The 18462-nt window shown below is 38.5% G+C and overlaps 1 protein-coding gene across 1 annotated transcript in view; it reads left to right on the forward strand.

The window, feature by feature from the left end:
• Positions 1–1054: 1054 nt before the first annotated feature.
• Positions 1055–18462, forward strand: part of CFAP70 (cilia and flagella associated protein 70) — an 86686-nt gene continuing 69278 nt past the window's right edge. The window contains exons 1-3 of the mRNA XM_024740916.1: positions 1055–1087; positions 2825–2927; positions 4071–4257. Coding sequence (XP_024596684.1) covers positions 2865–2927; positions 4071–4257 — 250 coding nt within the window. The 5' untranslated portion in view covers positions 1055–1087; positions 2825–2864. The remainder of the gene's footprint in view (positions 1088–2824; positions 2928–4070; positions 4258–18462) is intronic.

The following is an 18462-nucleotide window of genomic DNA, read 5'->3' on the forward strand; positions in this document are numbered from 1 at the left end:
TGATTAGTATTCCAAAATCATGCCAGTATCCTATTCCTCATCAAACCTCCACACACCAATCTTACCACTAAAGACTCATGTCTAAATCATCCACTTCTATAGTTGGTGCCAAATGGTAATTCTCTATTTCCATCATTTCCTCTCCATTATTGGGTTGGCATTCTACTGTTAGAAAGAGCTTTCCTTTCTCTTCATTTATTTATATCAATGTGAACTTGTGTATTCCTATTTTATTCAATGGATTGTAATCCATTATTATCATTGTTTATCTTGATCCTCAAATTGTCTGTGATTTGGCCAGGAGCCCCTTCAAGCTGGCTCTTAGCAGTGCAACATTTTAAAGTTGTATACTTCTAAGATTCATCCATGTTGTGAAGAGCTGTAGTTCATTCATTTTGACTCCTTTGTAATACGTGATATTGTGAATATATATCAGTGTATTCATCCACTCTTCCGTTTGAGTTGTTTCCAGGCTTTTGCCATTGTATTTTGCCATTCCAACTCTAAAGTAATGTTGAATTTCAAACGTATTAAATTTTTGCATTAACATCATATACTTTGAGTCTGTTTATTGTAGAAATATTTAGCACTAGAAACAGTGCGGTTTTGCATCCTCCCCAACAGTGTGTGAGAGACAGGCTCCCTTTTAAAGTATTGTCTTATCTGCATTTTTCACGGAGAAAGGTTTAAATGACCTGTTTTCAAAACCGTTTATTAAAGGCTTTTATTTTATCTTTAAATAAATTTGCTTTTGGTTTTTCTCCTATTTATGGAGAGATACTGAAAGAAAGGGGTCAAAAAAGCAAACTCGAGAGGTGGAAATCTTTGTACTTAGCCAACACATGCCAAGGGAAAGTGGCATCGGCGAAAACACAAGTGACCGCAAATACAGAGGCTGTCGCTGAGGAGCACGGTTTCCGGAACTCAGGCGCAGAAACTCACCTTGCGCCCCGTCCCCCTTTCCCTCCCGGACAATGTTATCGCGAGTCTTGGGTTAAACTTGCGGTGATTGTGGAGACAAATTTCTCGCGAGATGTAATTGGTTGCTATAGTTGCAAAAGAAAACACACCTCTGCGGCTAAGTCAGGTAAGTCTGCTCTTACTCCTTAGAAAACTGTCTCTTCCCGGCCTCCCCACCCCGGCCCTGCGGCCACACCGTGTTACCTCAGTTTCTTCTCCCTAAGCTTCGGCCAGGCTGAAACGCACACGCCGCATCCCTGCACTACTGTACTCCCGTACTTGAACGCCACCGACCCCGCTGGGCGCGGACGCTCTCGCCAAGCCCAGGCCTCCCACCCATAAGCCAGACTGAGACCCCACTTCCCACGTTGCGCCGAGATTCCCCTCCAGTAAGCGCAGCCAGCGCTCCTGTCCCCAGACCACTCCCAGTCACATCATCTCCTTCACCTAAACGATTTCTTTCTTTTTGTTTTTTGGGGTTTGTTTGTTTAAGCTATTTTTTGTTTTTCTAATTTTTTAAATTAAAAAAATTTTATTGGAGTATAGTTGATTTACAGTGTTGTGCATCTAAGCATTTTCTAATCTGACTTTTCCCCTTCTGAGCAGGTGACAAGAAATGCGTGCCTTGTCAGCGGCAACAGGAGCCCCCACTTAACTGCCTTGACCATAACTTTTAACTAGCCAGATTTCTTGCACTCATTGTTCAACAGATATGCTGCTAATGCCTCTTGCGGGCAAGGCATGGTGCCAGGCACTCAGGGACTGCAGAAATGTATGATAGATTACTTGTCTCTAAAGAAGTAATTAAGCATTCAAGAAACGTAGTGCTTATTAATAACACCATTTGTGCGGTGCTTCATAGGTCAAGCAGTTTTACTGTTTTAGTGGATATTCGCAACAAATGTGAAACAGGTCAGAAGTTATGTTATCTGTTTTATGGAAGGTGAGACTGAGGCTCAGAGAAGTTAAGCATTTGTCCAGGGTCAGGCTAGTGAAGGCGTAATTCACATGCTACTATTGAAAAGGAAAGGAGACTGATGTAAAAGATCATTTCAAATGTAAACTTGATAAGAAAGTTGTCAGGGCCACTTAGGCCCTGAATGAGCCTGGAGACATAACGTTGAACAAGTGATCTGGGACTTGTAGGTAACAGGGAAAATGAGGGAGTCGCTAGAAAGATACAGAATACTTATAAAGCTTGGAGACAGCAAGATATCTCTTTCTTTTTTCTACCACCAGTCCTAGACACACTTAGCATAGTATATCCGATGTAAATATTTGAATTGCATTAAGTTCCACTTTGAATTGAGTCAGAAAACATGACCTTTTTTTTTTTCCTTAACATATATCCAATTTATTTTTGAAGTTGTATCCTTAGTGTTGTAAAATAATTTGAAAATACCTTTGATTAAATGAGACATACATCAGGACTTTTTCCAGTGGACTAACATTCTGTGGGGCTGCCTCTTTCTTGTTATCAAAATATATTTTTCTAAAACTGAGAGGTTAAGTAACGCTTGAGGGGAGTTTTGCACATCACAAAGAAAAGCTACCAAAAAACACTTTGAAGGAGGTGGGGGATGGGAGGTGGGGTGATGGCATTCCTACCCTCTTTGCCTTGTGATAATTTGTGCTTTGGGTTAGTTACATGTATAAGAATCTTTTTAGCACTAACCAGCAGAATCATCCTTGTGACCAGGTCCCTAAGGCACTGCCTATCTGGCAACAAAGGTTGGAAAGTGCACAAAACAGTGCTGGACTAGGGCATTTCTCTAGGTTCTCCCCTGGTATTGGTTATGATGTAATGTGGATACTTGTGCAACTACGGTATATAAGGGGACAGGTTCGTTCATTATGTTCACAGAGATCAAAGAAGACCAGAGAGACTTTGCCCAGGTGCTGATATGGAGCAGGTGTCATCAACAGGCAGACCCGTGCAGATCACTGTGACAGATGGATATGACTTGGTAAAGTTATTTTTGGGAATCCTGGAAGTCCTTAGTTTATTCATTCTCCTTGAATGTACTTTTGTCTTTGGGCTCAGGTCTCCCTGTCAGTCATCCAGTTGTGGCTTGGGGAAGATGTGTTGGGAACATTAGCAGGAGGCATGGAGTTCTGCATTATTCTGTACCACCAAACCTCCTGGCTTTACATAGCAATGGCACTTCCTTCTCAGTTTTCCTTATTGTTAGTCTATAATCAGCAAGTCATATTAATGTGTAAAATACCTGGCAATTTGAATACTAAATTTAATGGGGGTGAAACTACTGGTTTTCATTTTCCTAGACAGCAGTTCCTTTCTCCTGAAAAGGATCTGAATTCCTCCAGAACTTCTCTTGTGATTAATTTCATTTGATGAATTTAAATAATAAAACTACAATATGATATAACTATTAAAATTTACAAGACTAATGAAACGTCAAAATATTCATTCAGGGGCTTCCCTGGTGGCGCAGTGGTTGAGAGTCCGCCTGCCGATGCAGGGGACACGGGTTCGTGCCCTGGTCTGGGAAGATCCCACATGCCGCGGAGCGGCTGGGCCTGTGAGCCATGGCCGCTGAGCCTGCGCGTCCGGAGCCTGTGCTCCGCAACGGGAGAGGCCACAACAGTGAGAGGCCCACGTACCGCAAAAAAAAAAAAAAAAATTCATTCAGTGCTATGAAGTCAAAAAGCTTATTCCAAAACAGGATGTAATAAATGACCTCTACTTTCTTTTAAAGGGTATATATAAAATTGTATATATAAATGTGTGTGCATATATATATATATATACACACACACACACAGCAAAACACTAGAAAATATATTATTACAGGTAATTTGTTTTCCTATGTGCTTTCCTTACTTTTTCAAATCTTCCACAATTATATAATCATATAAACACAATTACTGTTATTTTTCAAAGCTTCCAACTTAACGGCCTTTAAATAGAATGTTGCATTTAGCTACAACTAGATTTGTTTAATGACTTTCTACTTCCCCCGTTTGTATTTATAACATAGCTTGTTAGGAAAACGTGCAAAATGCTATATAAAGTCAAATTGGGTTGCTAGATATGTTAGGAAAATTCTCTATTTGAATATAATTGTAAAGTATTTTTCTGTCAACAGAAAGGTTTTAAAGGAGATACTCCAGTGACCTTTATCCGTGCAGAATTCAATCAGGTGGTTCTGGGAGACTCTGCAAAAATTGTTGTTTCTCCAGAAGGAACTGCAAAATACAACTTCACTTGCAGTTTTGAGTTCAATCCTGAAGGAGGAGTCACTTTACATGACCTCGCCCACAAACCTGTGTTCTGTAAGTCCTTGGGATTCTAAATATGTTAATTACATGAGTGATCAGGATATTCTGAGATATTTAGTAGCTGTTGTAGGGACAGATGAACACACCTTACCTTTTTAATCTGGGAATAACACAGTATACTTTGAGTCCCACCTGGTTCTGGCAGCTGTCACCATGACCTACTAATTTTAATCAGTTTGTATTGAAGACCTTTTGACACATAACTGAACTTTAAAAAAAAATTTTTTTTTATTTTCCAAATTGACTTTATTCTTTCCAGAAGCTGATAGTAAAACATACATATGATCAAAAAAAAGAATATTTATACAATTTTGAAGAACAATAAGCAATAACATGGAAGCAAACATGCTCTTTTATGAAAAAAACAGCCCCCAGTTTGAAACAAGACCAATCATATATAGATAATTTGATCTATTCATGTGTACAACTCATTTTAATTTCCCTAAAAAATATTATTTAATAACTTTTTAGTAACTAATCAATTCTTATTAACAGTCAAACAAGTAAGAATGTAGATAATGCTCAATTCAATCCATGGGCGTAAATGAATAGACATATAACTGAAATTTGCAGCCTTCGTCTCCTAAGCTGATTTGTGAGCTTTTCCTTTGTATTCCTATATTTCAGGTTGCCAGATTTAGGGGAAAAAAACAAAACAAACAAACAAAAAACCCCAAAAAACAAAATTTGGGACATACTTACACTAAAAAAATTATTTGTTGTTTATCTGAAATTCAAATTTAATTTGGCATCTTGTATTTTACCTGGCAGCCTTATCTGTACTTCTGTGTATTCACCAAACTGTATAGCAATTATTAATTTGCCTCCCTTGTTAGAGGAGACACTTTTTGAAATCAGGGCTGTATTTATTTATTTATTTATTTATTTCAGAATTTCTAGTGCTTAGAAATATCTGGGATAGAAAGGGGCTCAAAAAACGTTTGTTGAATGAATGAATGGATAAATAGATGGATAGTTTCTGTATTCACACTTTTACAGTTTCTAACTACATAATATTATCTCTGAAATACTTTGTTCCTAAACCTGTATTCTAGGCTAAGTCTTTTTTGTTTGTTTTAACCCATACTCTTTTTTATTTTTTGGTAGTGTGGTTTTTAAAAATTTATTTATTTAATTTATTTTTTATTGAAGTATAGTTGATTTACAGTGTTGTGCTAATTTCTGCTGTACAGCAAAGTGGCTCAGTTATACACATACATACATTCTTTTTTAATATTCTTTTCCATTACGGTTTATCCCAGGGGATTGGATATAGTTCCTTGTGCTATACAGTAGAACCTTGTTGTTTATCCATTTTTAAATCTGATAATTTGCACCTACTAACCCTAAACTCCCAGTCCATCCCTCTCCCTCACCCCTCCACCTTGGCAAGCACAAGTCTGTTCTCTGTATCTGTGAATCTGTTTCTGTTTTGTAGATAGGTTCATTTGTGCCATATTTAATTTATTTATTTTTGTTTTGTTTTGTCTTTTTATTATTAACATTAGTAACCTCGAGATATGTTTAAATTAGAATTGTCATTTTGAATGTTCACATTAAGATATACTGTAATTTGACTTATGAGGACTTTTTTTTAATTAAAAAAATTATTTTATTGGAGTATGGTTGGTTTACAATTTTGTGTTAGTTTCTGCTGTACAGCAAAGTGAGTCAGTTATACATACACATATATCCACTTTTTTTTCTGCCATATTTTAGATTCTACATATAAGTGATATCATATGGTATTTGTCTTTCTCTTTCTGACTTACTTTACTTAGTATGATAATCTCTGGTTACATCCATGTTGCTGCAAATGGCATTATTTCATTCTTCTTTATGTCTGAGAAGTATTCCATTGTATATATGTACCACATCTTCTTTATCCATTCATCTGTTGATGGACATTTAGTTTGTTTCCATGTCTTGGCTATTGTGAATAGTGCTGCTATTAACATAGGGGTTCATGTATCTTTTTGAATTATAGTTTTGTCTGGGTATATGCCCAGGAGTGGGATTGCTGGATCATATGGTAGTTCTATTTTTAGTTTTATGAGGAATCTCCATACTGTTTTCCATAGTGGCTGCACCAAGTTACATTCCCACCAACAGTTTGGGAGGGTTCCCTTTTCTTCACACCCTCTCCAGTATTTGTTATTTGTAGACTTTTGACGATGGCCATTTTGACTGGTGTGTGGTGGTACCTCATTGTAGTTTTGATTTGTATTTCTCTAATAATTAGTGGTGTCGAGCATCTTTTCATGTGCCTACTGACCATCTGTATGTCTTTGGAGAAATGTTTATTAAGGTCTTCTGCCCATTTTTCTATTGCGTTGTTTGTTTTTTTGTTGTTCAGTTGTACGAGCTGTTTCTATATTTTGGAGATTAAGCCCTTGTTGGTTGCATCATTTGCAAATCTTTTCTCTCATTCTGTATGTTGTCTTTTCTTTTTTTTTCCTTTTTCTTTTCTTAATATTTATTTATTTATTTAAATTTTTAAAAAAATATATTTATTTATTTATTTTTGGCTGTGTTGGGCCTTTGTTGCTGCACACGGGCTTTCTCTAGTTGTGGTGAGCGGGGGCTACTCTTTGTTGTGGTGCGCAGGCTTCTCATTGCTGTGGCTTCTCTTGTTGCAGAGTATGGGCTCTAGGCGCATGGGCTCAGTAGTTCTGGCTCATGGGCTCTAGAGCGCAGGCGCAGTAGTTGTGGCGCACAGGCTTGGTTGCTCCGCGGCATGTGGGATCTTCCCAGACCAGGGCTTGAACCCTTATCCCCTGCATTGGCAGGTGGATTCTTAACCACTGTGCCACCAGAGAAGTCCCAATCTTTATTTATTTATTTTTTGGCTGTGTCAGGTCTTAGTTACGGTACACAGGATCTCCGTTGCAGCATGTAGGCTCTTTCGTTGTGGTGCACGGGCTTCTCTCTAATTGTGGCTCATGTGCTCAGTAGTTGCGACACATGGGCTTAGTTGTCCCCCAGCATGTGGGATCTTAGTTCCCCAACCAGGGATTGAACCGATATCCCCTGCATTGGAAGGTGGATTCTTAACCACTGGACCACCAGGGAAGTCTCTCTTTTTTTTTTTAATGGTTTCCTTTGCTATGCAAAAACTTGTAAGGGTGATTAGGTCCCATTTCTTTATTTTTGTTCTTATTTCTATTCCCTTGGAAGACTGACCAAAGAAAACATTGGTACAATTTATGGCAGAGAATGTTTTGCCTATGCTTTTTTATAGGAGTTTTATGGTGTCTTGTCTTATGTTTAAATCTTTAAGGTGTTTTGAATTTATTTTTGTGCTGCTGTGAGTATGTGTTATAACTTCATTGATTTACATGCAGCTGTCTTAACTTTCCCAGCATGACTTGCTGAAGAGACTGTCTTTTTCCCATTGTATATTCTTGCCTCCTTTGTTGAAGATTAATTGACCATAGGTGTGTGGGTTTATTTCTGGGCTCTCTATTCTGTTGCATTGATGTGTATGTCTGTTTTTGTACCAATACCATGCTGTTTTGGTTACTGTAGCTTTGTAGTATTGTCTGAAGTCTGATAGAGTTTTGCCTCCTACTTTGTTTTTTTCCTTAGGATTGCTTTGGCAATTCTGGGTCTTTTATGGTTCCATATAAATTTTTGGATCATTTGTTCTAGTTCTGTGAAAAATGTCATGGGTAATTTGATAGGGATTGCATTAAATCTGTAGATTGCTTTGGGTAATATTGCCATTTTAACTATTAATTCTTCCAGTCCAAGAGCATGGGATATCTGTTTCTTTGAATCATCTTTAATTTCCTCTATTAATGTTTTATAGTTCTCAGCATATAAGTCTTTCACCTCTTTGGTCAGTTTATTCCTAGGTATTTTATTTTTTTTGGTGCGATTTTAAAAAGTTTTTTTTTTTTTTTTTTCTTTTTTGGCTGCACCAAGTGGCTTGTGGGATTTTAGTTCCCCAACCATGGATGGATGGAAACCAGGCCCTCTGTAGTGAGAGCATGGAGTCCTAACCACTGGACCACCAGGGAATTCCCAAAGGTATTGTTCTTTTACATTCCCTTTCTGATATTTCATTGTTAGTGTAAAGAAATGCAGCCGATTTCTGAATGTTGATCTTGTATCTTGCTGCTTTGCTGAATTTATTAGACCTAGTAGTTTTTGCATGGAGTCCTTAGGGTTTTCTATATATAGTATCATGTCATCTGCATATAGGAACAGTTTTACCGCTTCCCTTCCAACTTGGATACCTTTTATTCCTTTCTCTTGTCTGATTGCTGTGGCTAGGACTTCCAATACTATGTTGAATGGAAGTAGTAAGAGTGGGCATTCTTGTCTTGTTCCAAATTTTAATGGGAAGTCTTTCAGCTTTTCACCATTGAGTATTATATTGGCTGTGGGTTTGTCATAATGGCTTTTATTATGTTGAGATATATTCCCTGTATACCTACTTTGGTAAGAGTTTTTATCGTGAATGGATTAGGTGCATATATGTTGACAAGTGTAAAATCCTCTTCTTTTATTCATCCTTTTACCATTATATAATGTCCTTCTTTATCTTTCTTTATGGCCTTTATTTTAAAATCTATTTTGTCTGATATGAATATTTCAGCTCCTGCTTTCTTGTCATTTCTGTTTGCATGAAACATCTTTTTCCATCCCCTCACTTTCAATCTGTGTGTGTCCTTTGCCCTAAGGTGTGTCTCTTGTAGGCAGCATATTGTAGGCTCTTGTTTTTTTAATCCAGACTGCCACTCTTTGTCTTTTGATTGGAGCATTCAGTCCATTGACATTTAAGGTAATTATTGATACATATGTATTTATTGCCATTTAAAAAAAATAAATTTATTCATTTATTTTTGACTGCGTTGGGTCTTCGTTGCTGGGCACAGGCTTTCTCTAGTTGCGGCGAGTGGGGGCTACTCTTTGTTGCAGTGCGCAGGCTTCTCATTGCGGTGCCTTCTCTTGTTGCAGAGCACAGGCTCTAGGCGTGCAGACTTCAGTAGTGGTGGCATGTCGGCTCAGTAGTTGTGGCTTAAAGACTCTAGAACGCAGGCTCAGCTGTTGTGGCGCATGGGCTTAGTTGCTCCGCGGCATGTGGGATCTTCCTGGACCAGGGCTTGAACCCGTGTCCCCTGCATTGGCATGCGGATTCTTAACCACTGTGCCACCAGGGGAGTCCTTTATTGCCATTTTAAACCTTGTTGTCCAGTTGATTCTATGTTTCTTTTTTGTTCCTTTCTTTTTCTTTTAGTTTTTCTTTTTGTGGTTTGATGATTTCCTTTTATTTTATGCGTGTGTTCTCTTCTTTTTGGGTTTAGTAATCTATTGTATATTTTTGATTTGTGGTTGCCCTGCTTTTCAAGTATCGTAACCTCTTCCTGTATCTGCTTGCTTTAGACTGATAGTCATATAGGTTCAAACACATTCTAAAAAAAAGAATCTACATTTTCTTACCCTCCTTTCCCACGTTTTAGGATTTTGATGTCCTTTTTTACATCTTCATGTTTATCCTTTTTCTGTTCCTTGTGTTTATCATCACTTTCACAAATAAATTTTTTTTTTGATCTGTAGACTGACTATTTTAAGTGATTTACTTTCCAACTGTAAACTGTGATTTCCTCCTTCTTATATCTTCTTGTTTCTTTTCTATTTAGAGAAGACCTTTCAATATTTCTTTTAGGATAGGTTTAGTATTGCTGTATTCTTTTAGTTTTTGCTTGTCTGAGAAATTATTTCCCCTCCTATTCTGAATGATAATCTTGCTGGGTAGAGTATTTTAGGTTGCAGATTTTTCCCTTTCAAAACTTTGAATATATTTTGCCACTCTCTTCTGACCTGCAGCGTTTCTGTAGAGAAATCAGCTGATAGCCTTATGGGAGTTCCCTTGTAATTCACTATTTGTTTTTCTCTTGCTGCCTTTAGAATGCTCTTTTTATCTTTAACTTTTGCCATTTTTATTAGAATATGTCTTGGTGTAGGTCGGTTTGGGTTCATCTTGTTTTGGACCCTCTGTGCTTCTTGCATCTAGATATCTGTTTCCTTCTTTAGATTTGGGATTTTTTCAGCCATAATTTCTTCAAATACATTTTCAATACCCTTTTCTCTTTCTTCTCCTTCTGGAATACCTATTATGCATAGATAGGCATTCTTTATATTATCCCATAGGTCTCTTATATTGCTTTCTTTTCTTTTTCACTTGGTTTTCTCTCTGCTGTTTTGATTGGGTAATTTCCATTATTCTATCTTCCAGATTCCTTATTCTTTCTTCTGCATTATTCATTCTGCTATTCATTGCCTTTAGCTCAGCTTTTGTCTTGGCAGATGAATTTTCTAATTTTTCTTGGCTCCTCCTCGTAGTTTCTAGTTCCTTTTTACCGTAATCTGCATATCTGCCAATAGCCTTTCTTAATACTTTCAGTATTTTCATTACCTTTTTGAACTTGCTGTCTTAGACTGAAGAGGTCTGTTTCCTTGTTTGTTCCTTCTGGGGAATTCTCTTGGTCTTTTAACTGGGAGTCAAAGAAGCAATTTCATTGCTTCTTCATTTTTGCTTATATTTCTCTTACTCTGTGAGTTTAGGAGAAATGGTTATCTACTCTCGTCTTGGAGGGCTATTTATATGTGGGAATGTCCCTGCATAGCTTGCGTGGGTTAAATATATTTTTGGCGTGAGGGCTGTTTTTGGTTTGGACGCTTGCTGTCTCTTTCCACAGTTTGTGCCGTTATCCCCTTGATGGTGGGTGTGCGGGTGCACAGCCTGAGCACACTCCCAGGAAGGCAGCGGTTGGGGCAGTGGTTGATGCCCAGTTGCGGGACCCTTGGTAGTGGCAGCAGTCTGCGCCCACCTCTGGCGTCCGAGATGGCAGTGGCAGCTCGTACCTGCCCCTGGAGCTCAGGTGAGCAGTGCCTTGCCACCTGAGAGTGTGCGTGGAGAAAGAAACTCCTATGGAGGTCCCGCCTCTCTCCTCTCGCACCCCCAACAATGGCGTCTTGCCTCTCTCGTGGGCTCAGGCTTCTTCCTGTACTCCCTTGATTGAGGGACACCACACCCTTGCCCCCTCAGGCTGTCTGCACGCAGCCAACCCCAGTCCTCTCCCCTGGTCTGACCTCCAAAGCCTGAGCCTCAGCACCCAGCCCCTGCTCGCCTCAGTGGACAAGCGTATCAGGCTGGCGAGTGCCGGGTGGTGACACCAACCATCTGTGCAGGGTTCTCTCTGCTTTGTCCTCTGCAAATCGGTTGCTGCACTCTCCTCTGAGGCTCTAAAGCTCCCCCTCTGTTCTGGCTGATCTCCCCACCAGTGAGGTGACTTCCCAATGTGTGGAAACTTTCCCTCTTTCACAGCTCCCTCCTGGGAGCACAGGTCCCATCCTGATTCCTTTCTCTCTTTTTTTTCTCTTTTCTTTTGTTCTCCAAGTTATGTGGAGATTTTCTTGCCCTTTTGGAAGTCTGAGGTCTTCTGCCAGCATTCAGTAGATGTTCTGTGAGAATCATTCCACATGTAGATGTATTTTTGATGTATTTGTGGCAGAAGGTGAGCTCCCCATCCTATTCCTCTGCAATCTTGATCCGATTGATGACCCATACTTGTTATTTTTTGTTTTTGTTATTTTTTAGTGGCACATCTCCTAAGGTGCCTGCGAAAACCCACAGATTCCAAGATCCCAAACCCGGAGAGGTGGACCTGAGAATCTATACAGTATTCTAGAGCAATGCTTTCCAGACCTTTCTTTCCATAACAGTCACCTGAGAGAAAGTAATCTGGGAGAAAGTAATCTTCAGGATCCCACCCCATACCACTAAATTCACAATTGCCATGGGAAGAGCCTAGGTAGCTGTACCTTGGGAAAAAAATGTCTCAGGTGATTACTGGGAAACACTGTTCAAGAGCAGTGATTCCTAGCTCTGGCATAGGTGGGAATCAGTCAACCACGGAGGCATCCATTTGACCTGCCCTCTTTTATCCCACCCACTCTCTTCTACTTCTTTCTTCTTTCCTCTGTGCTTCTCTGTCACCCCAAGTAAGAGTTGTATCTCAATTGCCTTCTTCCCTAGCATGCTGGATAGGAAAGGCAATACTGGACCCTTATTTTAAGCATGTCACTGAACTCGTGAGAAAGAAATGGTAGTTCCTTTGTTCCAGAAACAAAACTGAAACTGAAACCTGGAACTCTTGAACAGCTGCCGTTGGTGTGTGGTGGTGTGGGGGGAGAGGGCAGTATTCTAAAACCCAGGGGCTTGGATTTTAATGCTCTTGCAGAGACAGAGACTTGGGCTGCTGTAGATGGGAAGTTGAGAGTGAGACCACCTACCTCGTCGTAAGCCGAGACTCTCAAAAAGATTGGACTAGAAAAGAAGTTCACTCACCATCATATCTGTCTAGGTGCTGGGTAGACAAAAAAAATTTCTCTAAGAATTAGTAATCATAGAGTTATGTTGATCATTAAATAATATGTATTTTCTTAAAACATACAAGGAACATTTGTATAATAAAAGCTGGCCACTTACCAGGCCACAAAGCAAGTCCTGCCATATACCAAAGAATCAATAGCATACAGACAAAGCTTTCTGACCAAAATACAACAGTCAAAAAAATAAGAAATAACAAAAATATAGCAAAAATTATTATGAATAATTCATGAGACAAAGAAGAAATCATAATAAAAACTGCAAAGCAGTTAGAATCAAGTCAACAGTAAAACACCAAATACCAAAACTGTGGGATATAGCTAACGTAGTGCTTAGAGATACATTTATAATCTTAAGTACAGTCATTAGAAATTAAGATGAATTTTTTTTTTTTTTTGCTGTACACGGGCCTCTCACTGTTGTGGCCTCTCCCGTTGCTGAGCACAGGCTCCAGACGCGCAGGCTCAGTGGCCATGGCTCATGGGTCAGGCTGCTCCGGGGCATGTGGGATCTTCCCGGACTGGGGCACAAACCCGTGTCCCCTGCATCGTCAGGTGGACTCTCAACCACTGCGCCACCAGGGAAGCCCATCAAGAAGAATTTTAAACAGAACTTCTGCCTCCAAGAAGATGGGCTAGATATACTTTCCTCTATTCCTCTCAGAACTATAAACCCTGGACATTATTTATATAACAGACTCTGAAAGGTAGAGAGAAGAAAGAAATGAGACTTGAGGAAAGACAGTATGAGTTCCTTGGGTTTTCTTTTTGCCTCATCTATCCCAAACTGTATGCTGAAGAAGCCAGCAACCTGGAAACAAAAATGGGTACAGATCAAACCAACCAACCAACAACAAAAGTCTGCTCTCTCTAATCAAAAGACCAGGAAAGGGGGCAGCCTAGCATGACAGAAAACATTTAGACAGAAACTGCTCTACTCCAGTCAAATGCCCAGAAGAAAAAACTGTGGCCCCACCCATACCCAAGCCAAGTGGGGAACCTAGGCTTACACACGCACAAAGCTGAAATAACATGCCTCAACACCCTACTTGAGTGGTGTCAGAGAAGACCAAGTAGGAAGCCAGGACTTTTGTGCTCTATGGTAATGACCCCCCTCTCTCAACATGTGCTTTTTGTTTTTTGTTATTTTCCCTTTGGCCATGCTGCGCAGCTTGTGGGATCTTAGTTCCCTGACCGGGGATTGAACCTGTGCCCAGGCAGTGAAAGCACCGAGTCCTAACCACTGGACTGCCAAGGAATTCCCTCAACATGTGGTTTTAATGGAGACCACATGGGGAGCCAGGGCTTCTGCCGCAATCTGGCAGTAACGAGGTGCTCCTCCGCTCCCCACTGGCGTGTGTCAAACAGGGTCTAGTGTAAAATCAATACTCACCATCACCTAGTGGTAATGCATCTACACCCACTGTAGTATCAGTAGAGAACAAGTAAGGAATCAGAGCCCCCATTTTCCCTCAGCAGTACGGAGGAGCTGCCCCACTCAGGTATTAATGGAGATTGAGTGGGGAACCTAGACTTCTATCTCCACCTGAAAATAATGAGGCATTGCCTCTCCCCTTCCTGTGTAGGAGCGGTGTCAAAAAATGCCAGCAAAAAAGAAGGTTTAAGTATGATTCAGAGTTTCATAGCATAATATAAAAATTCCAGGTTTCATTTGAAAATCACTCATTATACTAAGAACTAGAAGATCTCAAACTGAATTAAACAAATAATCAGTAGATGGTAACACCAAGATGATAGATATGTTAGCATTATTAGACAAAGATTTTAAAGAAGCCATGATAAAAATGCTTCAATGAGCAATTGTAAACATGTTGGAAACAAATGAAAAAACAATAGATAGACTCATAGGGGAAATAGAAAGTCTCAGTAAGAAATAGAAGATATAAAGAAGAATCTAGTAGAAATTTTAGAACTGAAAAATACATTAACTGCTATGAAAAGCTCAGTGAATGGGCTCAACAGCAGAATGGAGGAAGAAGGGGAAAGAATCAGTGAACTGGAAGATAGAACAATAGAAATTACTCAATCTGAGTAATGTAGAAGAAATAGACTAAAAGAATATGAACAGAACTTCAGAGTCCTGTGGGACTATGCCAAAAGATTTAACAGTGTTATTGGAGTATCAGAAGGAGAGAAGAAAGAGAGTGAGGCTGGAAAAGTATTCAAAGAAGTTAAGCCTGAAAACTCCCCAAATTTGGCTAGAGACATAAACCTACAGATTCAGGAAGCTGAGCAAAGTCCCAACAGGATAAACCCAAAAGAAATCTGTACTAAGGAACACCATAGTAAAACTTCTGAAAACTGAAGACACAGAAAAAAAAATTGAAAGCAGGGGAAAACAACTACAATGGTATCAGTTTCTCATCAGAAAACATGGAGGCCCAAAGGAAATGGAACAATATTTACAAAGTGGTAAAAGAACTGCTCACCTAGAATGGAATACCTAAATAAAAGATATGAAGTGGAAATCAAGATATTCTCAAATGAAAGAAAACTAAGAATTTGTCACCAGAAGACCTACCCTAAAAGAATGGTTGAAGGAAGTTCTCTGAACAGAAAGGGAATGATAAAAGAAAGAACCTAGAAACATCAGGAAAGAAGAAAGAATATGGTAAGCAAAAATTTGGACAGATAAAATAAGCTTTCCTTCTCCTTGAGTTTTCTAAATTGTGTTTGACACTTGAAACAAAGTATAACACTATCTGATGTGGTTCTGTATATTGAGAAAGTATTTTTGGCAATTATAAACAGGGAGGGCAAGGGGACATAAAGGGAGGTAAGGTTCTATACTTCATTCAAACTAGTGAAATGATGACATCAGTAGATTGTAATAAATAGTATATATATAATGCTATACCTATAGCAATGACTAGAACATCTATACAAAGAGATATATTCAAAAGTATTATAGATAAATAAAAATGGAATTCTAAAGAATGCTCAGGTAATCCAGAGAAAGGCTGAGAAAAGAAAACAAAGAAATGAAAAAGAGGGGCCAAACAAAACCCAGCAGACTTAAGCCCTAATATATTAATAATTACATTAAATATATCAAGACACAGAGATTACAAATTCGATAAAGAAATACACTATATACAAGAAACTCAAAATGTAACCATATGGTAAGGTAAAAAGTAAAAGAATAGAGAAAGATATATCTACATAAATATAAAACTACAAAACATTGCTGAAGGAAATTAAAGATGACACAAATAAATTAAACATATCACATGTTCATGGATCAGAAGATTTAATATTGTTAAAATGTTAGTACTTCTCCAAGTGATCTACAGATTCAGTGCAATCCCTATAAAAATTCCAAAGACATTTTTTTGCAGAAATAAAAAAAAACCTTTCTATAATTCATATGAAATCTTAAGAGACCCCAAATATCCAAAACAGTCTTAAAAAAGAACAAAGTTGGGGATCTCGTACTTTGTTTTCAAAACCTACTACAAAACTACAGTAATCAAAACAGGGTGATATTGACAGAAACTGAGACATACAGAACAGTGGAATAGAATAGAGAGCTGAGGAATAAACCCTAACATATATGGTCAAATGATTTTTGACAAGGATGCCAAGACCATTCAATAGGGAGGGTAAGTCTTTTCAACTAGTAGTGCTAGGAAAACTGGATATCCACATGCAAAAGAATGAAGTTGGACTCTTACCTAACACCACATTCAAAACTTAATGCAAAAATGGATCAAGGACCTAAATGTAAGTTCTAAAACAATAAAGCACTTAGAAAAAAACATAGGTCAAAACTTCATCATATTAGATTTCTCATTGACTCTTGGATAGGATAGCAAAGGCACAGGTAACAAAAGAAAAAAATGGACAAATTGAACTTCATCAAAATTTAAAACTTTGGGGCATCAAAAGACACTATCCACAGAGTAAAAAGGCAACCCACAGAACATGAGAAAATATTTACAAATATTTACAAATCATATATCTGATAGGGGGTTAATATCCAGAATACATAGAGAACTCCTAAAATTCAATACCAAAAATACCCCAAACAATTCAAAAATGGGAAAAGGATTTGAATAGACTTTTTTCCAAAGATGATCTACAAATGGCCAGTAAACACATGAAAAAATAGTCAACATCACTAATTAGGGAAATGCTAACCAAAAATACGAGCTACAATCTCATACCCATTAAGATGGCTTCTGTCAAAGAAACAGAAAACAAGTGTTGGCAAGGATGTAGACACATCGGAACCATTGTGTACTTTTGGTGGGACTGTAAAATGGTGTGGTTACTGTAGGAACTGGTGGTTCCTCAAAAAATTAAGCATAGAATGACCTTATGATCCAGCGATTTCACTTCTGGCAATATATACAAAAGAATTGAAAGGGTCTCAAAGAGATATATGTACACTTATGTTCATAGGAGCAATATTCACAAAAGGTAAAATGTGGAAGCAATCCACGTGTCCATTGACAGATGAATGGATAAGCAAAATGTGGTATATACGTACAGTAAAATATTGTTTGGCTGTAAAAGGAAGGAAAGTGTGACATATGCTATAGCATGGATGAACTTTGAGAACATTATGTTAAGTGAAATAAGCCAGTCATGAAAAGACAAGTACTGTATGATTTCACTTATATGAGGTACCTAGAGTAGTCAAATGCATAGGGATAGAAAGTATCCTGGTGATTTCCAGGGAGAGGGGAAAATGGGGAGTTATTGTTGAACAGGTATAAAGTTTCTATTTTAGAAGGTGAAAAGAGTTATGGAGATGGATAGCTCTGATGGTGGCACAAAAATGTGAATATACTTAGTACCACTGGACTGATACTTAAAAATGATTAGGATGATCAACTTTATGTAATGTGTATTTTAAAACAATTTTTAAAAGACATAAAAAAGAATATTCTGCCATTACTCATGAAAACTTTGATAAAATGGACAATTTAGAAAACCTAAAGAAATGGAAGACACATCAATAGAGTGAAGGAGACTTAAGAGACACCAGCTAATCACAATGTGTGGACCTTATTTGGATCCTGATTCAAAGAAAATGCTGTTGAGAGGTATGAGGTGGAACAAAAGGAAAGGCATACCATATTAAACAGGAATGCTCAACATAACAAAGATGTCATTCTCCCTCAGTTTACCTGTAAGTTTAACATGATCTCTATAAATCTGCCAACATTATTTTTTTTCATTATAGAATGCTTACAGAAAAAAGTTTTTTTTTAAATTTATATTTTATTTATTTATTTTTGGCTGCATTGGGTTCTCATTGCTGCACATGGGCTTTCTCTAGTTACTGTGAGCGGGGGCTACTCCTTGCTGAGGTGCGCGTCCTTCTCATTGCAGTGGCTTCTCTTGTTGCGGGGCACGGGCTCTAGGCAAACGGGTTTCAGTAGTTGTGGCACACAGGCTCTAGAGCGCAGGCTCAGTAGTTGTGGCACACGGGCTTAGTTGCTCTGTGGCATGTGGTATCTTCCCGGACCAGGGATTGAATCCATGTCCCCTGCACTGGCAGGAGGATTCTTAACCACTGCACCACCAGGGAAGTGCCCAGAAAAAAGTTTTTAAAGTAAGAATAATCAGGAATTTCTGAAAAAGTTAATGAGGGATTATTAATCCTACATGAGAGTAAAACATAGTGTAAGACCATAATAAAACAATGAGGTGTTTGTGCATGCAGAGACTTACAGTTTATTAGGACAGACTAGCAGGTCCAGAGATTGTCACCAGTACTTCTGGTACGTTAGCATCTGATTAAGATGACATTTCACATCAGTAGGGAAA

The sequence above is a fragment of the Neophocaena asiaeorientalis genome, unplaced genomic scaffold (genome assembly GCF_003031525.2).
Source record: "Neophocaena asiaeorientalis asiaeorientalis breed wild unplaced genomic scaffold, Neophocaena_asiaeorientalis_V1.1 scaffold484, whole genome shotgun sequence".
Lineage (NCBI taxonomy): Eukaryota > Metazoa > Chordata > Mammalia > Artiodactyla > Phocoenidae > Neophocaena > Neophocaena asiaeorientalis.